This window comes from Monomorium pharaonis, chromosome 8 (genome assembly GCF_013373865.1).
Source record: "Monomorium pharaonis isolate MP-MQ-018 chromosome 8, ASM1337386v2, whole genome shotgun sequence".
NCBI classification, from domain to species: domain Eukaryota; kingdom Metazoa; phylum Arthropoda; class Insecta; order Hymenoptera; family Formicidae; genus Monomorium; species Monomorium pharaonis.
Genome location: NC_050474.1, coordinates 1674616 through 1698676, shown reverse-complemented (window position 1 = coordinate 1698676; position 24061 = coordinate 1674616). Strand labels below are relative to the sequence as shown.

At 31.7% G+C, this 24061-nt stretch overlaps 2 protein-coding genes across 2 annotated transcripts; one reads left to right on the top strand and one right to left on the bottom strand.

Moving 5' to 3' along the window:
- The first annotated feature begins 14 nt into the window (after positions 1 to 14).
- Positions 15 to 21089, top strand: LOC105834926 (cubilin). The gene is given in 53 exon segments (XM_028189983.2): positions 15 to 395; positions 685 to 814; positions 891 to 1107; positions 1384 to 1415; positions 1502 to 1642; positions 1703 to 1806; positions 2068 to 2215; positions 2358 to 2600; positions 2827 to 3142; positions 3554 to 3876; positions 4214 to 4564; positions 4749 to 4902; positions 5032 to 5222; positions 5325 to 5844; positions 6630 to 6855; positions 7003 to 7320; positions 7387 to 7547; positions 7629 to 7964; positions 8248 to 8744; positions 8854 to 9246; positions 9366 to 9636; positions 9742 to 10005; positions 10085 to 10596; positions 10953 to 11151; positions 11427 to 11798; positions 12113 to 12309; positions 12472 to 12623; positions 12787 to 12975; positions 13068 to 13249; positions 13412 to 13630; positions 13728 to 13883; positions 14023 to 14098; positions 14264 to 14375; positions 14462 to 14621; positions 14793 to 15032; positions 15154 to 15227; positions 15387 to 15628; positions 15701 to 15910; positions 15994 to 16129; positions 16302 to 16635; positions 16817 to 17005; positions 17150 to 17306; positions 17380 to 17557; positions 17861 to 18094; positions 18315 to 18477; positions 18686 to 18900; positions 18992 to 19066; positions 19145 to 19209; positions 19302 to 19542; positions 19690 to 19852; positions 20114 to 20355; positions 20613 to 20738; positions 20741 to 21089. Coding segments are annotated over 53 exon segments (11343 nt in total). The 5' UTR covers positions 15 to 327; the 3' UTR covers positions 20870 to 21089.
- LOC105834940 (ABC transporter F family member 4) lies at positions 20914 to 23925 on the bottom strand. Its single transcript, XM_012677806.3, has 3 exons — positions 23231 to 23925; positions 22181 to 22318; positions 20914 to 21925 (listed from the first exon to the last, which is right to left on the bottom strand). The coding sequence occupies exons 1-3, from the start codon at positions 23233 to 23235 to the stop codon at positions 21061 to 21063; spliced, it is 1008 nt and encodes a 335-aa protein (XP_012533260.1). The 5' UTR covers positions 23236 to 23925; the 3' UTR covers positions 20914 to 21060.
- Between the last annotated feature and the right edge of the window lie 136 nt (positions 23926 to 24061).

Below are 24061 nucleotides of genomic sequence, written 5' to 3'. Positions count from 1 at the left end.
TCTTTGCAAGTAAATTTAAATAAATACTGTTACAAAATAGACTGTTACACAAAATAATTTTACATTATCGTAATAATTTCATTAAACATCATGATACTTTTATGTTACGTATCTCTTGCTCGGCATACGTAATTTATAGTGACTGTAAACCGATATTGGGTGGAATTCGATAAATCTCTCAAATACGCCCATCCGGAGATGCAGACGCCCACAGTGTCGATCTCACGGATCAGTCTGTCAGGACCTGTCTTTTCGGTAAAAGTTCCGCGAGAATCTAACAAGGTATAACAGAATAATATTTGGTTTACTAAGTTTCAAGTTGTTGGTATGGCTATTGCATCGACGTGGTTGCTATTATTATATCTCAGCTTATGCGCAGCATGGATGGATGAGAGGTAGGTTTATTAATAAAAATATAATATATATTACCAGCGTCTAATATCATAATTGCATTTGTATAATATTAAGACCAAGTAAAAAAAAAACTGTCATATATTTATATTTTATGCTCGATCAACATAACGTTTTGACTTTAGAAATCGAATGGATGTCGAGAGAACGCGCGATAAAACGTATAGGTGTTCAAAATATGTAATCGGATAAGAATACCCGATGTTAAAATTCATTGACATTAAATTTTGTTAGTAGATAAACTCATGTCTAAATAATTTGTATAAAATTCAGGCCTGTTCTGGAATCTCGAGATGGACACCTCGTAATTTCCAGCGCAAAGGATAGAAATATTACGCTGAAGATAATAGGGAGTGGTTACTTGAACGTCAACGAGATCAATCTGCTTCACATAGCTTCAGCGGTAATGAATAAATATCCGTATGTTCAGTCTAGTAGAGATACAATTAGTTAAGTGCATAGAATTCCATCCTTTTCAGGCGCAAAATGCGACGCGAGTCATTGATAGATGGCGAATGGGATATTTGGCTGAGATGGAAAATTCTCTTAACCAACTGATGACTATAGTGACAGGCACCACAGGCTTACAGAAAAGAGTCTCTCTGCTCGAGAGAAATATCGACATGAACGGTACGATTCGTGCAGGAAACAGATCACGTATACTGGTAAGAATGTGCAATATTGAATCAACAGCTTGTGATGACACATTTCTCTATATCCCCGTGTCAAATTATACCAATACGTCAATAAAAAACGTAACAATTATTTTATGTGGAATATATAATAAGAAAGAAAATAATAAAGATAATAAAATAGGCAAATAGCTTCAATGATTTTTACAATGTTAAGACACTATTCATCTCTCATCAATTTATAATTTAGACAGTTTTAATTAGTGATGAGAAAAGTTATATGCATCGTGTTGCGTCAGAATTAAAATGATATCTTTTCAGAATCCATTTTCGAGTATAGCCAGAAGCAGCATTCGTCGTATCAATGTCCGAGTATGTGTAATTCACGAATATCTATTTGTAATTTACATAAATAATGACTTGTACAATAAAATTAAAATTGCATAAATTTTTTTAAGCTTAGAGCATTAGAAGACTCATTAAGAACTGTAGAAAGACTGTTACGAGAGAACGAGTGTCAGAGTAACCCATGTCAGAATGGTGGTTTTTGTGAAGATCTTTATGATGCCTATCAATGTCACTGCCCATCAAATTGGGAGGTATGCCTACTTTATGACTTTAGGAATAGAATTTCATGAGAATAATTACAATGACTTTAGGGTCCAAACTGTATGACGGACGTCAATGAATGTGCGAGGTTTCTCGGTACAGATCTTGGATGTCAACATGGGGCAACTTGTCGTAATTTGCCGGGATCTTATCAGTATGCAATATCAACAATTACGTTTCTATTCAATTTACAAATTCATAAAATATTTTTCACAAAATAATTTCAATAATTTTAAATTATGTATATTCTATAATTTTTAATAGTTTTAATAGTTTTAAATCCTACTTCTATTCAAAAATTCTGCTTTTAAATAATTCTATTGAATTTTGCAAGTAGCTTTCATTGATGTGATTTCTCGGACATACATATAACTATGTAGAATATGTGTGTATATAATATCGGTTTGGATATTAGATGCGACTGCTTGCCAGGATGGTTTGGCCTTCATTGTACGCAGAAAACATCGATTTGCAATACACAGAATTCCGAAGCGCTTTGTGGCGAACATGGTGTATGCGTCGCCAAAAGTGGTTCTCCAGGATATAAGTGCATTTGCGATCAAGTATGTTCTATTTTCTTTTAATATCAAGCACTTCAAATCCGCGTCAAGCTATGCCAAATTAAATTTATATAAACTTGTTATATAAACTACTATTTTTGTAGTAAATTCTTATTGTGCTGATCTTTTTCTTCATCATTTTTAGGGGTGGGAAAGCGATGGCACAAGCCCAGCTTGCATTAAGGATGTAGACGAATGTGCAGCACCCCATCCACCCTGCTCTGTAAATCCGCCAGTGCCATGTCTCAATACTCGTGGCTCATTCGCTTGCGGTGCCTGTCCGCACGGTTATAGCGGAAATGGCTATTATTGCGTAGACATTGATGAGTGCCTTATTAACAACGGCGGCTGCAGCACATCGCCTTATGTACAATGTATAAATACAATGGTAAACATATTATATATAACACAAAGTAAAATTAAAAAATAAAAAAAAACGTTATGTTCTTAACAATGTTTACTGTTTCTGCGTTATTAAAGGTACGCGTATCTTTAAACTTTATGTACATGCTTGCTAAAATACCTATAGATAAAGATAAAACAAGTTGATAAAGCAGAGCTTTACAATTGCTTGCAAAAAGTAACTTATTTCATAACAATAGCTTTAATTACAGGGTTCTAGAACATGTGGTGCTTGCCCGCCAGGGTACCGTGGCGACGGTGTGAGTTGTATTTTTGTCGGCGGTTGTGCCATCAACAACGGCGGATGCCATCCATTAGCTACCTGTACCGAGAATCCGTCGCTTACAAGTTCTTACGTGTTATGCCGTTGCCCACCGGATTATGTTGGTAATGGAATGGGACCAAACGGCTGCCAATTAGCTGATGTATCACTTAATACGGCGTGTTCTAGCAACCCCTGCGTTCATGGCACATGCGTGCCAAACGGTGCACATAGCTTCACTTGCACGTGCAATTCGGGATACTCGGGTATGTATTACGGACGAAAGTGAGAGAGGTTGAGGGAAATAGATCCGTAAACCAACTTGTGTAAATTGTAACGCTCTGCTTCTCATGGGTAATAAGACAAGGAATTAATTCGTGTTTGATAAATGCACGATAATCGTAGAGAAAATTAATACAGTGCAGTGTTCAATTTTCGAGGAATAAGAAATTGCTTTAGAAAGTTTATCATAGTATTGATGACCTTTTTTAATATAAATTATAAAGTTAAAATTTTATGTGTGTAAAAAGCATAAATTTAAATAGAAAATAACGTCAAACAAAATTTTGAGCAAAATACCAACAAAATTCTTAATTTATTTAATAAGAATTGGAGATAACGAGAGTTTCTCTCTCTCATATATTTATATATTTTATCAATATGCTTTTTATTATTAGGATCTACATGCAACACACCGACCGATCCGTGCTCGCCAAATCCTTGTCGAAATAGTGGCATTTGCACTGTTTTAAATGGACAAGCGACATGTCAATGTACAACTAGCTTTACTGGAAGCAGGTGCGAAATGCCACGGCAAACATGCGGCGGTGTATTACGGAATCCTATGGGAACACTTCAGTTCCCCATAGGCGGTAGCAGTTACCAACATGGATTGAGTTGCGCCTGGGTGTTACTTACGGAACCCTCTAAGGTTCTGAACGTTACTTTTACGGCTTTTAATCTCGAGCAATCCATAGATTGCAAGTTTGATTTTCTACAGGTATAAATTAATGTTGTATATTTAATGTTGTATATTTAAAGAAACAAAAAAAAATTTATTTGCTATTTTTTTTTAATTAAAATTACTGTATTTGTAGTAGAAATTGTAAGGTATATAAATTCTTAAGATCATATACTTTTAGAACTTGTAGACTTTTTTCGGCATTAAGAAGTTTAGAGCATTCCTTAAAGACTTTTTAGAGACTTGCTCTTTAAATTTCTATATTCTTAATTAAATTAAATCTATATTCTAAATCTTACAGTATAATGAATCAAGGCATAAAGATTGACAGAAATAAAAAGAATATTATCTCTATAACATAGGCATACGCTTTCAGATCCATGATGGTAGAAATGCTGGTAGTCAAATGATCAATAGATTCTGTGGTCATACATTACCTAATGGAAACGGAACAATTATTTCGTCTCATAATACTCTGTACTTGTGGTTCCATTCGGACAACAGTATATCTCACGATGGATTCACTTTTCATTGGAGTAGCATTGATCCAACTTGCGGAGGTATTTTAGAAGATAATTATGGTACAATCATGTCTCCAGGTTCGCCTGGGAGATATCCTCCAAACAGAGACTGTTTCTGGAGAATCGTTGTCCCTGCCTCTAAAAGGATCCAATTCCATTTTGGTCAGTTGATGCTCGAGCAAAATTGCCAAAAAGATTATTTGGAAGTAAATACTTTATATATACTTAATTATAATATATATATTTTTAATTAATAACTTTATTATACTTAAATATATTTAATATTCTAGAAAATTTTTCTTTCGTATCTATATTACATTTTCTAAGTCAACATAATTACGTTTGCTTTAGTACATGCTGTTAGTTTTAATTTCATATCTGACATTATAGATTACCGGTGCAGAGGAAGAACGTTTAGGACTTTTCTGCAATCACACTCGTCCACCGCCTTTGACTACACCGAGTTTTGAAGCGGTTGTTCACTTTCATTCTGATAGTTCTAATCAAGATATTGGCTTTCAAATCCATTACTCCACGATTGAAGGTATTTAAGCTAATGCAGCTGATCTGTAGAGTTTATAAATGTATAAACAAATTACACTTCATTTAAAAACATTTAGTAATTTTACGTATAATCTTGAATGTCTGATTTAAACAATTCGTTTATATTTAGGTGTACCTGGTTGTTCTGGAATTTATACCAGTGCCACTGGAATGATCAATTCACCAGGTCACTCGTCGTCGTATCAAGCAAACATGGAATGCGGATGGAAAATACAATTGCCGGTAGGCGAACGAATCCGAGCATCATGGCTGAAATTTGATCTCGAGACTTCCGTCAACTGTCAATTTGATTTTGTTGAGGTGATCTTTCAGCTCTTTTATTTTTTCTAACGTTTCATACAGAGGTTAGGTTAGGTTAGGTTTTGTTATTAAGGCGATTTTATTTTTCATATTCTCTCTCAGATCTACGATGGACCCGATACGCTGTCTCCACTACTTGGCAGATACTGCGGCTCGGACATGCCGCCAGCGATCAAGTCAAGTTCAAATTATTTATTTGTATTTTTCAAATCCGACTGGTCGTTCGAAGCGGAAGGTTTCACGTTGTCGTATGAAACGTTATGCGGCGGTGAATTCCATGAGGATAGTGGAATTATCAAGTCACCTTTCTACCCGGATCCATATCACCACTCGAGAACATGTATCTACGAGATAATACAACCAGTTGGTAAAGGGATTGTATTAACTATAGAGGACTTGGATATCGAAGGAAGAGATGAGAACTGCTACTACTACGATTATGTCGAGATTTTCGACGGTGATAATGAAAATGCGACGAAACTGGCAACATTATGCGGCGATGAAATGAATATGCCCAACATTCCCTACTATTCCACGCATAATTTCATGTACATAAAGTTTACCACCGACAGTAGCATCAACGGCCGAGGTTTCAAAGCGAACTACACTACTATCGATCGTAGTAAGTGAGATCTCTGCTACGTCTTAGGCGTAGTCTACAATGAAGATTTAAGCTTTAAGCATAAGAAATTAACCAATCACAGTTGATTTTTATAAAAATACTCAATTGTGATTAGTCAATTTCTTATGTCTTCATTGTAGACTACGCCTTATTATCAGGGTTGGGTAGTATAATTTAATTTAATTTAGTTAATTTTAAATGAATTAATTTTTAACTTTAATTAGTTATTTTTGAAACGTATAAACTTATTAACTTTTTTTCTAAATTAAAAATTTTATCTGAGCAAAAGAAAAAAATTATAAAATAAAAATACATTCCTGCATAAAAACTATATTTTTTTGTTATTTCATATAATTAATATTGTAACTTAATTTACAAATAAAATATTAAATATATTTGATGATTGATACTGTAATTATGTTGGTAATTTGAATTAAATTATATGACTTTTAAATTTAATATAAATAAAGCTTCTCAAAATTAACTTTTACTTCAACTTGAGTTAAATTAATCTTAATGTAATTTTAACTTTAACATAACTTAATTAAGTTAATAATTTATTTATGTAACTTTTGAGTAACTTAACTGAATTCATTTTATAGTTCATTAACTTTAATTTAGTTTAAAAAATATTAACTTATCCTGCTTATTATGAACATAATTGTAGGTTTGACATAGATTTAAAAGTGACAGATTTATTTTGCGAGCGAGCCAATTAAATTTTTGTCCAAAAATAGAGAGTAGATAATAATAAAGTAAACATTTATATTATTCTTATTATTAAGGATGTGGCGGATTATTAAAGGAATCAAATGGTGTAATTCAGCCTCCCCTTCAAAATGGAATGTATGTTGATAATGAGGAATGTATCTGGACTATTCAAGCGCCACCAGGATATGTAATACAGCTCACCTGGATGTCATTTAATTTAGAATATCATAGTCATTGTGCCAATGATTACGTCAATATTTATGAAAATTACACCTCGCCTAACGAAAACATAATAGCCACGTATGATGATATTATAATTTCTTTTATTTTTAATGATTTTATAAAATATGAAAAGTTATTAATTATAATATGTATTGTAATTATTTTTTATTTTATTTTATTTAGCAGCATTTTCATATTATATATTTATGTGAATGTATATTTTAGATACTGCGGTACTACTAAACCACCTGATTTAACAACACAGGATCGTATGCTTACCATACTTTTCCACACTGATTCAAGTATTACAACGGATGGATTTGTTGCCACATATATTTTCATGGACATGTCGAAAGTCTGCGGTGGTCATTATTCGAAGCCAAACGGCGTTATTAGATCACCAAATTATCCTAATTTTTATCCAAACAAAAAGGATTGCGTCTGGATTATCGAAGCACAAAATAGACATAGAATCATACTCATGGTCGATCACTTTGAATTGGAAAGCCATACATCTTGCGTATTCGATTACTTAGAAATTAGGTAATGATCTTGAAATTAATCGTATTACTTTTTCAAATTACTTTTTTCACACTTTTCTTATTTCAGAAATGGTGGATATGACTCTGCGCCGTTAATCGGTAAATTCTGTGGCACAGATATACCTACCGAAATACCGAGTCAAGCCAATCAAATGTATATTAGATTCGTTTCGGATTTCTCGAGGACAATGCAAGGTTTCGAAATACGATGGGATAGTACGACGCAAGGTAAAAACATATAGAAAGCTTGACACACTGATCACGTTTTGTCAGCGTGTCTTCAACTCATTTACATATATTTGACTTTAGGTTGTGGTAGTACACTGACTGGAGTAACTGGAGATATTATATCTCCAAACTATCCAGAACCTTATTCAGCAAATGCGGATTGCTATTGGAAGATCGCTGTGGCAGCGGGTAGTTTAGTGCAACTCGTAATAGTGGATCTCGATCTTGAGCAGCACGATAGTTGTCGATATGATTTTATCGAAATATATGAAGGGATCACTCGTCGCACAAATGCAAAGCGTTATTGCGGCGGCACGTATCCGCCGATTATTCAATCCAAATCCAATCAAATGACCGTTCGGTTCCGCAGCGACTTCAGTAATTCCGGTCGCGGTTTCCATCTGAAATACGAAACGCGTAGGTAGACGTACTGTTAACTTAAAATACTCTGCTCAACTTTAATTTATCAATGACGATTATTTTAGAAAATATATATCAGTTAAGATTTTTAAATATTTTTAAAGATAAAATTTTCTTTTTTAGTAAACATTACATATTGTTTTTTTTTTTTTAATTAAAATCTAAACTATTTTAAGTTATATTTTTTATTAAAATTTATAATTAATATTTATTATTTTTTAATTTTAATCACATATTAGAGTAACTTTACTGTTAAATTTTTATTATTATTCTGATGCAGGATGTTATAATAAATTACACGGCTATTACGGTATAATAGAGTCACCGAATTTTCCCAATAAATATGAAGACTCGACGAACTGTAGTTGGACTATCGAAGCTCCGATTGGTAACACAATTAATTTAACTTTCTCGCACTTTGATCTTGAAAGAGGTATAGATCAGACACCGCGGTGCACATATGATTATCTCCGAATCATGGAAGGTGACAATGATACTCCCAACAATGTACTGGGTCAATTTTGTGGAACTATCGATCTCCCTATGAAAATTAATTCACTACAACATCAAGTATTTATAACGTTTGTTACGGATTCCTTTATTGCCTTCAATGGTTTTCGGCTCGAATGGACGGTGCATGGATGTGGCGGACATTTGACTAAACCGTACGATAGTTTTACATCGCCTGGATATCCATCGGCTTATCCAATGAATGTTGACTGTGAATGGCTAATCGAAGTCGGTTATACGCAAAGCGTTGAACTTACATTTTACGACGTGAGTATATCTAAAGAAAGAGCAACTATTATACAAATGTTAATATGAAAGATGTTAATGTGAACTTGCGCTATTGTAATTAAAAAAAAATGGAATTTTTGTCTTTCAGGTTAACACTGAGAAACGCAAAGGCTGTTCCTCTGATAACATTCAAATCTTTGAGGGCGAGGATGCAGATGCTCCTAGATTGATCAAGCTTTGTTACGCGGAGAAGCCAGTGACGTACACTAGTCCTGGAAACAAAATGTTTATCAAATTTCACTCAGACTCATTGTACGCCAGTCGAGGATTCAATGCCAGCTATAGAAGCGTTCCTATTCAATGTGGTGGCAAATTTACAACAATTTCCGGCATTATTCACTCAGCTAATTATCCACAAAATTACCCCCATCTTCAAAATTGCGAATGGTTGCTAGAAGTCGATAGCAATCATCTCGTGAATCTCACATTCTTGGATTTTGATATTGAGAACAGTAGAAATTGCACAGATGATTACGTTAAGGTACGTTACAATCTTTATGATCTTTACAAAATAAATTCCTTGTAAAAATCTGCAATTTTGAGTATCCTTTTATTTAATTTCAATAACAAATGGTTAACTTTTGTTTCGTATTTTCATAGATCTTTGATGGTCCAACAAAAGATGATTCGTTATTAGGAACATATTGCCATAATCAGCTACCACCGACCTACATTTCAAGTAGTAATCAAATGCTAGTAGTTATGCGAAGTGATAGCATAATTTCAGCTAAAGGTTTCAAAGCTCAATATACTCGAGCCTGCGGTGCTCGTATAATTGTCAAGGATTATGGTTTCCTCACACCTGCAACTGGCCGTGCCGATATGCATGATGACACTAATTGTACATGGACATTGATAGCTGAAAATCCAGGTAATCCAGCTTAGTTTTAATTTATAATTATCTGTAGAAGATTACACATTTGTTATTTTTTCTACATTTTTAACAATTGCTCTACTTCTCACATTCTATCTGTAGCCGACCATGTAACTATTACTTTTACACATATGGATATTGATGTACATGATTCAGGGGAATTACCCCCATCGCCATATCCTTGTTTTTTGGTCTCCCTCCGGGTATTCGAAGGTGAGAGCACAGATGGACCACTTTTAGGAAAATGGTGCAATTATGTTGCACCACCGCCGATCACGAGCACCGGAAGCGCGCTCACGTTACAATTAACCGTGAAAAACGAGTTTATAGGCCACTTCGTCGCTATGTACTCGGTCCTGAATACAGGTATATTTGATTTAAAAAATTAAAAGGTACACAAATGTACATAATTTTATCTTTCTTTAATTTTATCTTTGTTATTCAGCTTGCGGCGGAAACTACACATCTGAACAAGGAATAATTACCTCGCCTAGTTATCCAAACAGTTATCCCCTAAACGCAGAATGCGTTTGGATTCTGAATACTTCCCCTGGTAATAAGATCACTCTCGTGTTTTCTGAGTTTGATATCGAGTCGAGCGAAAACTGCGATTTGGATTATCTCGAAATACGGGAGAATAGTGGAATTGGAAAGCTCATTAGCGTTTCTTGCGGGAAAGATGCCGCGGAAGTTACATCCTCCAATAAATTGTGGATCAAGTTTAAGAGTGATGGTTTAGGCACTGCCAAAGGTTTCAAAGCTGAATATAATTTTATTGGAGGAAACGAACTTGAAGGATCTACAGGACGCATTACTTCGCCATTGTATCCAATGGCGTACAGGCGATCTGCTGTGTTCTCGTGGCGTATCACTGTTGAAATGGATTCAATTATACGTATTAAATTTACAGATTTACAGATAGAAAACGAACGCCAATATTGTCTTTATAACATTAAAGTAAGTGCTTATAGAGGATGTAACAACATATAAATTATATACATATATGTACATATATGTACACTGAAAAAAAAGTAATATATCCAATAAGATATATAGTTGCGAGCTACCAACTACAGATATACTCAAAATAATAATATATACTATTACAGTATCAACATTGTACTTGCATTAACAGTAAATATTATTGTATTGAGTATTTTATATAGTTGGCAGGTTGCAATTACATATGTTATTGGCTATATTACTTTTTTTTTGTGTACATTAAACATTGACTAATATCGATCTATGCAACAAAGTTACAAAATATTTATGTATTATTTAAATTATTAACAATTTTACCCACTTTTAATTAGATATATGATGGATATGATAACGAAGCACCAAAACTACTAGAAGTATGTGGCTACACTTTGCCAGATCCTATAGACTCATCTAGCAATGTGGTTTACATCACAATGTCAACAGGGCTTGCCAGACAGGGAAATTGGTTTGATCTCACATGGCTTCAAATACCAAGAAATCCTACCGAATCAAATAACAAAGAAATCAAATGTAAATTTCAATATATTTAATATTTTGTATTTTACATAAGTTTGCAACAATATAATTTTGATTAACTCTATGTTAATACTTTAAACAGTCTATATTAAAGAATTAATTTTGTCGTTATGCCAATATATCTTATTTCAAATTGAATAATGATTCTTTGTAACGTAAATGTGTAATATACATACATATATCGAATGTAGTAAACACATAAGTATGTCAAATTACATTAATGTGAATTATATATGCACTTAATTTTAATATAATTTATTTATCTACAGTGTCAGAGTGCAACAAGGAAATAGCTTTAATAGATAACCACAACAATAGCTATTCCTTTAGTTCTCCTGGTTGGCCAACCGGTTATGCTGCTCATTTACATTGCAATTGGGTTTTTACATCGCCACCTGGAACACATTTGGTATTGAGAATAATAACTATGGATTTAGAAGAAACTAATGAATGTGTAGCGGATTCGGTTTCCATTTATACTGGAGACGCATCGACATCTGTGGCTGATGCTCAATTGATAAATAAATTATGCCTGGCGAACTCTAGTATGTCTTTAGTCAAAGGAACTAATGTGATGACGGTGAAATTTGACACGGACTCGTTCGAAAATAAAACCGGCTTCAACGCATATGTATATAGAGGTTGCAAATGGTTATTTTGCACATATGGAAAAAATGTTTTGCTAAAGTGTCAAATATTTTGCTATATTTGAAAATAATATTGTTAAACCACCGAATAGTTATGTAGAACTTAAATTTATTGTTCAAATTTTAAAACTTTTTGCTTTACTGCTAATCATGCTTGAACATCCTTCATATTGACTTTCATGGTCCAACTAAATAATTTTCCGATCTGTATTTAGTTACTTTTTTACACTTTAACAAAATTGTTCTTTCCATGTATTTACATAATTAAATTATTAAAAATATTTATAAACGTTTTCATTAATGTACAGATTGTGGAGGTCGATTAACCGAACCTAATGGTGTAATTGAATACGACAATTCTTCTTTTGTAAGAGCGTTGCGCACATGGCATTTCACATGTGAGTGGACCGTAGTAGTGAAACCTGGCAGAACAATCAAAATTCAGATTACCGATATGTCCGTGCAAGAAATGTCCGATCATACTTGCGCTGATAATTACTTGCTAGTTAGTATATTATATTATATTATTGGACTTTAGGGAGCAATATGATATTATTGGATTTTAGGGAGCAATATGATATTATAATTTAGAGAGCAATATAATTTACTAACTGAGAAAGATACAGAGAACTTAATATTCAAGAAAATATTTTACATGTAATTTTAGTTAAAAAATGGAGATGAAACGGGTTCGCCTCTATTAGGCGCCGGGAAGTATTGTGGTGAAGTGACGCCAGCAGAACTAGAAACCACAGGAAATCGTTTTTATATTAAAGCTGCTGGAAGTGGTCATAATTTTCGTTTTAGGCTCAATTACAGGTAATTTTTGAATAATGCAATTTTTTAATTAATTAATATTATAAATATACGTAATTGTAATGTACATATATAATAAGTATTTCTCTAACTTAATGAAACATTATTTTACTAAGATAAAGTTTATTTAAATTCTTTATTAATCTCATGTCCTTTCATATTTTAGAGAAGTAAGCATGAGCTGTGGCGGCGAATTTATCTTAACAAACAAGCAGAAGAAATGGGAGATAACATCACCTAATTATCCAAACATCCCACCAACTTATGCTGAATGCATTTGGAAAGCTACTGCTCCAGCTGGTGAAAAGCTTACTATCCATTTCTTGGATAGATTTGATTTGACCTCTTCCGAAGAGTAAGATATAATTATTATAAAAACAAATTTTTTCAAAATATTTTATTTATTTTAGTTTTTAAAGATAATAAGTCTGAACAATATCTATTTAGTTGCGAGAGAGAATATGTTGAAATAAGAGACGGTGGAACTGATAGCTCAAAACTTATGGGAAAATTTTGTAAAGATGTAGCACCCAGTAGTATGAATACTGTTGGCAATATGATATATATCCATTTCTATACGGATGTGCCAGAACCTAAGAATGGTTTTAAAGCTGTAATTACTTCAGGAGGTAAGCATTAAGTAAATTATTTTATTAATGTTTCTATGATTTTTTTTACAACAATTGTAAATGATTTTCTTTTAAGTTAACCAATAGAGATGTTTATTACTATGTAATAATTTCATATTAAGAGTAAAAAATGATAAAATATATGTATTAATGTTTGTATAGAAATTTGTGGTGGAATTTTGCGTACTACCAGTGGCGTCATTGAATCGCCGAATTATCCGCATTCATATCCTACAAATCAGAATTGCTCGTGGTTGATAATAGCGCCGTCTGATCACACTTTGAAATTACAATTTCGTGATATACAACTTCCTGGTTTTCGTGAATGCTCTTCGACTGATCACGTTAAAATTGGAGAAAAACTTATAGAAAATGACAATAGTGAGTAATGGTTGAAATAATGGTTGATTATAAACAGATCAAAGCTTTTCCATCATTGTAATGTAGTGGATAATAAATGAAAAACATTGTTTAACAGATTCAACAATTTCGATAATTGGTACTTATTGCGGTCTTCATAAACCGGATATAATCGAGACAGCGACAAACGAAGCGTATGTGTACTTTCAGAGTGACAACAGAGAATACATAAATTATAAAGGCTTTAGTCTAAATTTCACCGCTAGTCAAGAAAGTTAGTAGAACATATTTAATATATCTAATAAAATTATGTATTAAATATATCTTATATTGCATTGTTTTATTTCATATGTTACTTGTACAATTATAAATTTTATACTAGAAATACTTTACGTTATATTATTTTTTTGCAGCGTGCGGAGGTGCATTAACCGCATTAAGTGGAATAATAAAATCACCCGGCTATCCCAATCCACGTAAAAGAGCAAGGTAAATTGTTTTTTAGAAACAAATTTTTTTAAATAATTAGTTAAGTATTTTATTTGTTGAATGAAAAAGGTGATATATTCAATATAAAGTCAAAATTAAAATTTAAGCACTGATTTACACAGTACATAAATCATTTAAATATCGATGAATTATTTTTTACCGTAGATATTGCGACTGGCGAATTAAGTTACCGATAGGTTTGCATGTTGTGGTGGATATTTTGGACATAGACGTTGTTAACGAACCCGGACCTATACACGTAGGATATGCACTTTCGGTGAGTAATGTAACTTAATGAGTTAAGTAAAATATTATTTTGACGAAAAAATTAGCAGAAGATATTGACATTCCTTTTCTCTGTAGTTCTATAATGATTTCCGCTTTAAATCGAAAATCAAAGTCTTAGGACAAGGCGCTAGTACAGAAGAGATAAAGAGTTCTAGTAATACTATGATTATTGGATATTGGTCATCTGCTGGACATCGAGGTTTCAAACTTCGATACACGGCTATGGCTCCTGCTCGTAAGTTTCAAAAGTTTTCATCGACAATAATTTACATTGTATATTTTTATGATACTTCAGTTTATATGAAAATATATTTTAAATTATATTTAACTTATATATAAAATACGACAAATGTAAAACATTAAAAAAAAATTAACTAATTTCTATTTTCTAATTTGTTTATTCTAGCTTGTGGTGGAAGTTTGAGAGAAGTTGCAGGCAATATAACAGGTCCTACAACTCTGCCTTTTAATCAATCTTCGTATGTTTGCAATTGGAGATTGGAACCACCTGAAAATATGATAGGTTCCACGAATAATTTAACATTGACAATAAAAGTCACTGGATTTTTGGGTGGACCTAACTATCGTACGCTACCTAGTCTTCTTAGAAGAAATTGCATTTATCCTCAATATATTGAAGTGCAGGGTAAAGTAAAAAAACTAATGTAATTTTTTGTTCTTATATCTTGATAATTATTAGAGATGATACATAAAAATTAATATTATATTAATATTATATTAATATGTTAATGTTAAATATTGCATAGATATTGGAATGTTATGTGGAAATATGACAGAACCGAAGTATTTAAGAAGTCCAAAACTAATCAATGAATTGATGGTAAAATGTGTCTTTAATATTTACTTATTTTATTATTTTATTATTATACACATTCATGAATACAATAATTTCAAGGATTTCTTGTATGAATATAAATATAAATTATTCGCATCTAGTGTTAAGTGCAAAAAGGAATAATTCTAATACTTTAACTTTTAGATAATGAATGGTACTTATGGAAAACGGATGGATTTTAATATACAATATCAATGGCAAAATTGTGGTGGTATTTTGCGAGGTCCAGGTCCTGACACTATTAGATCACCAATTTCCTCCAATACTACTTCTTATCCAATAAACTGCGTTTGGCATATAGATTATCCTGAAGGCGGAACGATTAAGCTTTCTTTTACTAAACTTGAACTTGAAAGTAACTGTGACAAGAATTATCTAATTATCAAGTAAGCTCTTTTACATTGTTTATCAAATAATCTTTGATTTAATCTACATTTGTCACTTTTGTTTATAATCAGGAATGGTGGACCAACAGCACCTCAGATGGCGAAGCACTGCCTTCATACAAATCAACTTGAAAGATATAACATTAACAGTATATCGAATCAACTATGGATAGAATATTTTGCGTCCGAGGGTTCAGGCAGTTTTGAATTTAACGTGATGATTGCTGCAGAGGGCTGTGGTGGGTCCTTACACGGTCGCAGCCGCGAAATCGCATCTCCAGGGTAAATACAACCCTTTTAAGATAAAAGTTTTGATAATATAAACTTTAAGAAAAGATTACTTAATAATGCATTCACAATTTCAGATTCCCCAAACAATATCCCAATAACGGTGAGTGTACATGGGAGATAATAGGTGACAGTGGCTATCATATAGACTTAACTTTTATTGACCGGTTCAACTTGGAAACTAGTTCTAACTGTGAGAAAGACTATGTACAGGTTTGATTATTACCATATATATAATTAAAAAATTAAAAATTTATTAATATTACTATAATTTTCTCAGTTATTTTATAAGTATTCTATTCGTTATTACAATAACATTCATGCAATGATATAAAAAAACATGAATACGAAGAACATTGTAAATTAAGAAAATAACATACTACAGGTATTTGATTGGATCAAAGAAGAACAAAATTATGATAATGGCGAATGGAAGAGTCTTGGAAAAGTTTGTGGCAGAAACACACCCACGCCCTTCAATTCAACGTCGAACCGCATGAAAGTGATTTTCCATTCGAATGAGGCAGTACAGTCGGACGGTTTCCATGCCATCTGGAGCGAAAATTGCGGCGGTGTTTTTCAAGCGACTGAAAAAGTCAACATTATTCAATCGCCGTCATATCCAAACTTCTATCCACCTAGCATTATTTGTAACTACACTCTCGTCGCTCCAAACGATGACATTGTCGTTGAATTCACTGACTTCCAGCTCGAGCGCGGTATTATTATCTTCAGCTCTCTTAGGATATAATATATTCTCTGTGTATATGTTACATTCAAACATAACATTGTTTAAATTTTTTATAAAGCTGCAACAATGTTTTAGCGACATAGATAAAATTTTATTACGATAAAATAAACAAAATAAATTACAAAGTCAAAAGGAATTAATTTTAGCAGGTCGTGGAGATTGTCGTTTTGACAATGTTACTGTTATATCGGAAAATATGTTTATGGCGGACGAGATGGAAAGTTATTGCGGCAACAATAAACCACCACTTTTGAGATCCATGTCACGAATAGAGATTATCTTCATAACGGACAAATATGTGCAGAGAAGCGGTTTCCAGTTTAAATATTTCCTCAATAGTAAGTTGTTTGCAAATTTTCATGTTGAAGACAATTACAAAAATTATACTGTAAAATTATTTTTAAAATATAACATTTTTATTTAAAAAAGCAATAAAACAAGAGAAAAAAGAAGAAATGTAATGAAATTATTGTAACTAACAGGGTGCGGTGGTATAATTACACAGCCTACTGAACTTAAACCTTTGATGCACGGAGAAGAATATTTTGGACGTATGAATTGCACTTGGGTCATTAAAGCGCCTGAAGAGAAAAGTATACTTGTGCGCTTTGAGAAGTTTATTCTAGAATTCAGCACTAAGTAAGTTTAGACAAATCTATGTCAAGCGCTTTTTTATTAGAAATTTTATCAATCTTTTATTATTCATTTGCAGTTGTTACTTCGACAACGTCGCCATTTATGAGGGCAATTTTGTCAAAGATGATAAACGAATTGCCCTTGTTTGCGGAAACTTAACTGGCCATTTACCAACATTTAAATCCGAATCCAATTCTATGGTTGTAAATTTTAATGCTGATAGTTCAAGACACTTTGAAGGTTTTACAGCCAAAGTAAAAAATCTATTATATTAAATATCATTACACTGCGTTACTTAATCTATAATTTAGATCTATCATTTAACAATAATAATGAGAATGGAAAGTAATAACTTACAAATAATACCATCACCATTACTTTTTTATGATAACAATTTGGTAAAAACATTATAATTTTTTATAACGATAAAATTAAGGATTGGAATCAAGTAACTTGACGTTAACTTATTATTTATTTACTAATATTTTTTTAATTAAGTTAAAAAATTATACATATGATAAAACAATAAATAGTATAACAGTAGTAAATAATTTTAGGTATTATTCACGACAAATCCAGCTGGTGGTTGTGGAGGAGTAGTCAATTTAACTTCAATTCAATCTAAATCATTCAGAACTCAACAGGCGGCAACTTATAAACCATTTGAAGAATGCCATTGGACTGTAGTGACATTGCCAGGCAAAAATATAGTGTTTACAATTAATAGTGTTGATATCAAGAATTCAATTAATAATACTCAACCTGATAAATGTAATGGAGATTATCTTGAGGTAAGTTTGTGCCTATGTCTGGCAAGTACTTTTAAAAATGATAATCAGATTGTATCACATTTTAATATGCATATAATATTGTAAGAAAAAAAAATGCGGAAAGAGTAGGTACCATGCCTGTATAGATAAAATTATATGATGTATTTATTAAAACATATATATCATAATATCATAAAACTATTATACGTAATTCATAATACTATTATATTTCTGTTCTTAGGTTCGAGATGGTGGTGGACCTTACGCTGAACTTATTGATAAAATTTGTGGAAATTTAGTGCCATCTCCTCAAGTATCTACCTCTAACAAATTATGGATTAGATTTTATTCTGATGGAACTGCTGAAGGTGCCGGTGTGACAGCCACATTTGACACTATTAATTGTAAGAAATTTTATCAATAACATGACAATTTTAACATCATGCTACTGTAAAAACAAAATAATATAATTAAAAAAATTTTTTTAATTTTATATTGATATTTAACACATACAAACTCTTTTTATTAGAGTTTTTATTAACTACTTTCAATAATTTTAAAATATTACAAAAATAAAATCTTTATATGTCATACTTTTTTATGATTTTGTAGCAATGTGTGACTTAGATACTCGATTAGTGAATGAGACAATTCATGTACTCACTTCACCGGGTTATCCAAATACTCATTTAGCTGGAACACTATGTCGTTGGACCTTGGAATTTCCCGATAAATATAGTGATAAAATGCGAATTCGATTTATAGACTTTGATTTATTGGATTCTGACAAATGTGAAAACGAATATTTAGAAATTACTGAACAAAATGTAAGTACTAATAATAATAAGTACTAATTTTACATATTGTTGTTAAAATATAATTCAATCTTTAATTAAACTATTATTAAAAAAAAAACAGACGTACGTAAGTGAAGGCTTCGGAACAAATTTCATTTACAGTGGCGTAAGAAACCACCCAATCACTGTTGAGATGGTAAATTCTCTAAATATTAAAAATGCGTTTTGTTTTATTAGTGATCTGTTTACGTTATATATCTAAAATATTTTTTAGGGTAGCCGTCTACCTTACGCCTCATACAGATATTGTGGTAGTGAATTACCACATGAATATTACAGGTATTAAATCTTTATCTTATATTATATTATTATAACATTATAATAAATATCTGTAAAAGAGAAGTTTATTTAAAATTAAATGTTTTTTTTAGTTACAGTCACAGAGTCAAAGTGACATTTAAATCGTTATCAAATGACCATAGAGGTTTTAAGCTGGAATATAGTACAGCGAATTGCGATCGAAATTACACGAACGAACAAGGACGAATTCAACACAACGGATTTACAAGTTGCTGGATTTCGATCACCGTTCCAGCAAACCGTACCATTTCTTTGTACTTCAATCACTTTAGTATTTATGACGCAGAGCAGTGCACGCACAATGCGCTTCAAGTACGTTATCTTCCTTAATTGTTAACGATGCGTTTGAAAAGACGCAGAAATTATTTAATTTACTTTTGAAAGCCCGAGTAATGTAAAACGCGTTCCGATATGCGCGTCGTAAGTCTAAATTTCTAAATAGATTTATGTATCTCACAGGTACACGACGGTGACTCAAGCGGACCGCTTATAACGACGCTGTGCAGCACGGCGATACCAAGCCCGATTTTCAGTACCGGCAACAAACTCACTTTGCACTCCTGGACCGAAAGCGCCAATCCTTATCAAAGTTACGACATCATTTACACGACTACGGATGCAGGTAGGACGCGTTTACAGCAGCGTGCACAAATCCCCACCCCCTCCGTTCATTGCATCCGATTAATGCACGCTACCAAATGCGGAGAAATTATAACACACGGGTGATGATTTATGACGTTGAAGATATGCGCTACGTGAAATGTTGCGGGAAACCGTACGAAAATCCGATTGTGATCTTGCGGCGTCGCTTCAAATGTCGCGCGAATTATATGACGAACTGTACACGCAGCGTCGTTTTGTAAAACATTTTAAAATTGCGTAGGTCGAGGTTGCGGCGGCCGTATATTTAATTTCGGTGGCAGATTCACTTCGCCGTTGTATCCGAATACATATCGCAATAATACTGTGTGTACTTGGGATGTGAGCGTACCACGAGGCTTCAAGATCATTCTCCAGTTCCTCGTCTTCGATATCGGCACGAGAAAGAACTGCGATAATAATAATGTCAAAATTTATGACATTGTTCCCAGCGGAGAGCTCTTACGTAGCACTTACTGCGGTGGGGTAAGTTGTTTCATAAAATAATGATACGTTTTTGAAAATCATTGGTAGATTTTATAACTGGGCAAATTAATCATCTAAAGAATTTTCCTTTACACTTTTAATTTTTTTTTTAAATTATAAATCAAATAGATCTTTAAATAGATTTTACAATTTTTTATATCTATAAAATATATGATTAAACATATCTTTTAAATAATATATGTAAATATGTAACACAAAATATAATTAAATATATGAATTAAAAATATTTTTTGTAGGATGATCCAGCGAGACTCGAGGCTGATACTAATCGAGTTCTTGTAAAATATACTTCGACAGTGAACAACATTGGATCAGGATGGGTTATTGTATTCATGGCACAATCGACTGGTAAGCATAAATATTCATTCTTTTGCACAATGGGATATCTAAGTATTTTTATAAACCACAAGATTTGCGCAGATGTAAAGTGAAAGGTAATAATTGCAAAATAATTTTTTCAGTGCATCCTATCGATGTAATGGAAAATTGGTAAAGGAGATGTTAAGACTGTGAAGAGAAACGTTTTTAAACATAAAATTTACGAACAGACATCTTAAAATTTATATGTATAATTTACTATAGATAGATAGATAAAAAATAAATGTGTCTAATAGAAAACGTATCGAAACCTTCACAAAAAAATAGCTACTGTAACTAAAAACTGTTTATGCTAGCAAAATATTACTATTCTGATGCCGTACACTCTTCCTCACTTGTTTCAGCTAAACAATCTTCTTCAGGTTCGATCTCATTTGTCTCAATTTCATTTACGTCTTCTTCCTCGTAGACAAAATTGATTACTTTTGATTTAATTGGTTTATTTTTAGTTTCTTTTGATTGCTCTTCCTCGGATTCCTCTTCTTCTTGCACTACTTCACGTTTCTTTCTATTTTTCTTGTTTTTCTTCGATGTTTCTTGAGGTTTCTGTTTATCCTTTGTTTTGTCTGCAGGTCGTTCTTGCTTGGAATCTGCAGATGTTGTCTCGGTTTCGAGTACTTCTTCCTCCATTTCTTTAGACTCTGTGTTCTTGGATTCTACCTCTTTCTTTTTCTTGTCATATTTAGTCTTTTTGTTTTTGTTTTTATCAGCAATATCTTTAACGTTTTTAGAATTTCCCGATTTGGAGCGTTTTGTTTCCTTCTCACTTTGAGCATCAACATTTTCTTCAATATTTTTTGATTGTTTCTTATTTTTCTTTTCCTTTAAGTTTTTCTTCGACTTCTGACGATCTTCAGAATTTTGAGAATCTTCCAATTTTTCGGATACTTTCAATTGTCCTTTATCATTTTTATTTTTTTTACTTTGCGTTTCTGTCTTTGTTTTATCTTCCGAATATTTTAATTTTTTTTCTGTATTATTTTCTTCTTTATTTATAACTTCAACATTTTCCTCTCGTTTATTCCGCTTTTTAGATTTCTGTTCCGATTTGTAAGAATTTTTTGCTTCTGAATATTTTTCGGAAGAGTCGTTGATATTTCGTTCTGATGAACTACTTTTTCTTTTTTTCTCCTCTTTCACATATTTGTCTTTTTTCTTTGACTGTTTATCTCTAAAAAGTAATTTAATTAATATTTAAAAGTTACAAATTAAAAATGAATAACATCAATTAAAGCATGTCAAATATTTTATAAATAACTTTTATTTATTTAAATTTAAATGGATAAACTTGTAGATTTTATTTGACAATTCAAATTTGTTACATAGATATAAATATAAAATAAAATACAAGAAAAACAAAATAAAAACACTAAGCGAGAATTTGAATAAATATTTCTTGAACTAAATTATTGTTTCAATTACTTACTTTGTATGGTATTCTACATCAGCCTTGTTTTCTTTCTCATTATTATCTCTCGATTTTATGTCTTTGCTCGATTTTTTTGCAGAAGTTTCCGCCACAAGTATTGTAATAAATAAGAGCGCAGTCAATAAAATCCATAATCTAAACAGATCAAATTTAGTCTTTTTATTTTGAATTTCTACCAAAAATTTTAAGATATTCGTAATTAAACAATGCTAATCTTTCCTATTCCAAATTATTTCTCATAGACACACACACACACAGAGAGAGAGAGAGAGAGAGAGAGAGAGAGAGAGAGAGAGAGAGAGAGAGAGAGAGAGAGGAGGGAAAAATTAAATATTTTGTTGTAAATTTAATTTTATTAACAGTTTAATTTTGAAAATAGAAAATACACGGAAGATTATCATAAACCGATTGCTTCGACATCAGAATGCAAAGAAATAACATAAATAGGTTATCACTATGTCACGATAGAATAATTTTTTTCTAATTAATATGCATAATAAGCATATACCTATTACGAAAATTAATCACATGTATTTTTAAAAAATCTACTTTAGTAAAAATTTAATTTGTATTAAATTTTTTTAAAAATCTTAATTTGAAGAACTATCTACAAAAATCAAATAAATCTATTTTTTAAATCTGGCGCTAAACTATTTTCTGTCAATATGTTATATCATAGACAATTTTATTCTAACAAAAATCAATTAGAAAACAGGAAATATAAATATAAATACGTAATAAAAATAAAATTTTCAACCCAAAAACGAAATAATTTTTTTTTAAATTAATTCTAAAGATATTAATTAAAATCAATTTTGTTTTCACATATATTATGTCTCATAAAAAATTATTACATTTATGTATTAAATAGTTTCCAGATAAGATTTTTGTTTCTACAAAACTTTTTAAACTTTTCTGATTTTTGTAAGAAACTCTTCATTTATAATAGAACTTTCATATGATAGAATTTGTATAAAATAATGTATCTTAACAGTTATTTCTTAAGTTAAATCTATTTCAGTTTTATTAAAAAAATTTTTTTCCTACCTCATTGTGATAATTATTTCTATCTGATTGCACTCTGATTTCCTTCGTATACGTATCACAGGCTAGTCTGGCGCAACACTATCTCTGTTCGAGTATTACTTGCCTCTTATATCTTATACGTTGTCATCAAAGATATCTTGACAAACACAGCGAATCCCGTACATTCACGTCAGTGGTTTTCTGGATTCGATATCGCAAATGCTATCTAGGCCAAATCTTTCGAGAAGAACGGTAAATTAAGTACATCATACACACGGTACAAGATTCAAGTCAATATAATACTGTGGTTGAATGCGCACATAATCGTAGAATGACCTAGGGTTTAAAATATAATACTGAGATAATAAGCTATTTTCTTGTACATTTCCATTAAATACTACAAATCAACTAATGTCCATAGTTTAATTCTAAAGTTATAATTCAGAATTTTGAATCGCAGTGGCTATCTTATTCTGTATCTAATCTAATATCAACAGCAAAATCGGTTGACAATACGTACCTTCTGACGTTAATAAGCACTCAGCACAATGTGTGTAATAAACAATTGCTATGTATTCATTCTCTTTGATTAAATTGTAATTAAAAAAAGTATCTTATGACGTCTATAACTGGATTAATACCGATAAATTTGAGCGATAATTATAATGATCTCCTAAGAAAAATATACATTCATATGCTTTTTAAAATTCTCTTAATACTAAATTCAATGTAAAATTAGTAATATGATACAATATTCTTAAGATTTCTTTTTTTCCTTTCCTGTTTCTATAAAAAATAGTTCCTTTTTTAAATGTGTTTTAAAATTACATCATATCATAAACTGTTGTCTCA

Coding starts and splice junctions, on each gene's coding strand:
- LOC105834940 (XM_012677806.3), bottom strand. Junction 21,926..22,180: donor GATGTAGAATACCATACAAA/GTAAGTAATTGA, acceptor ATTACTTTTTAG/AGATAAACAGTCAAAGAAAA.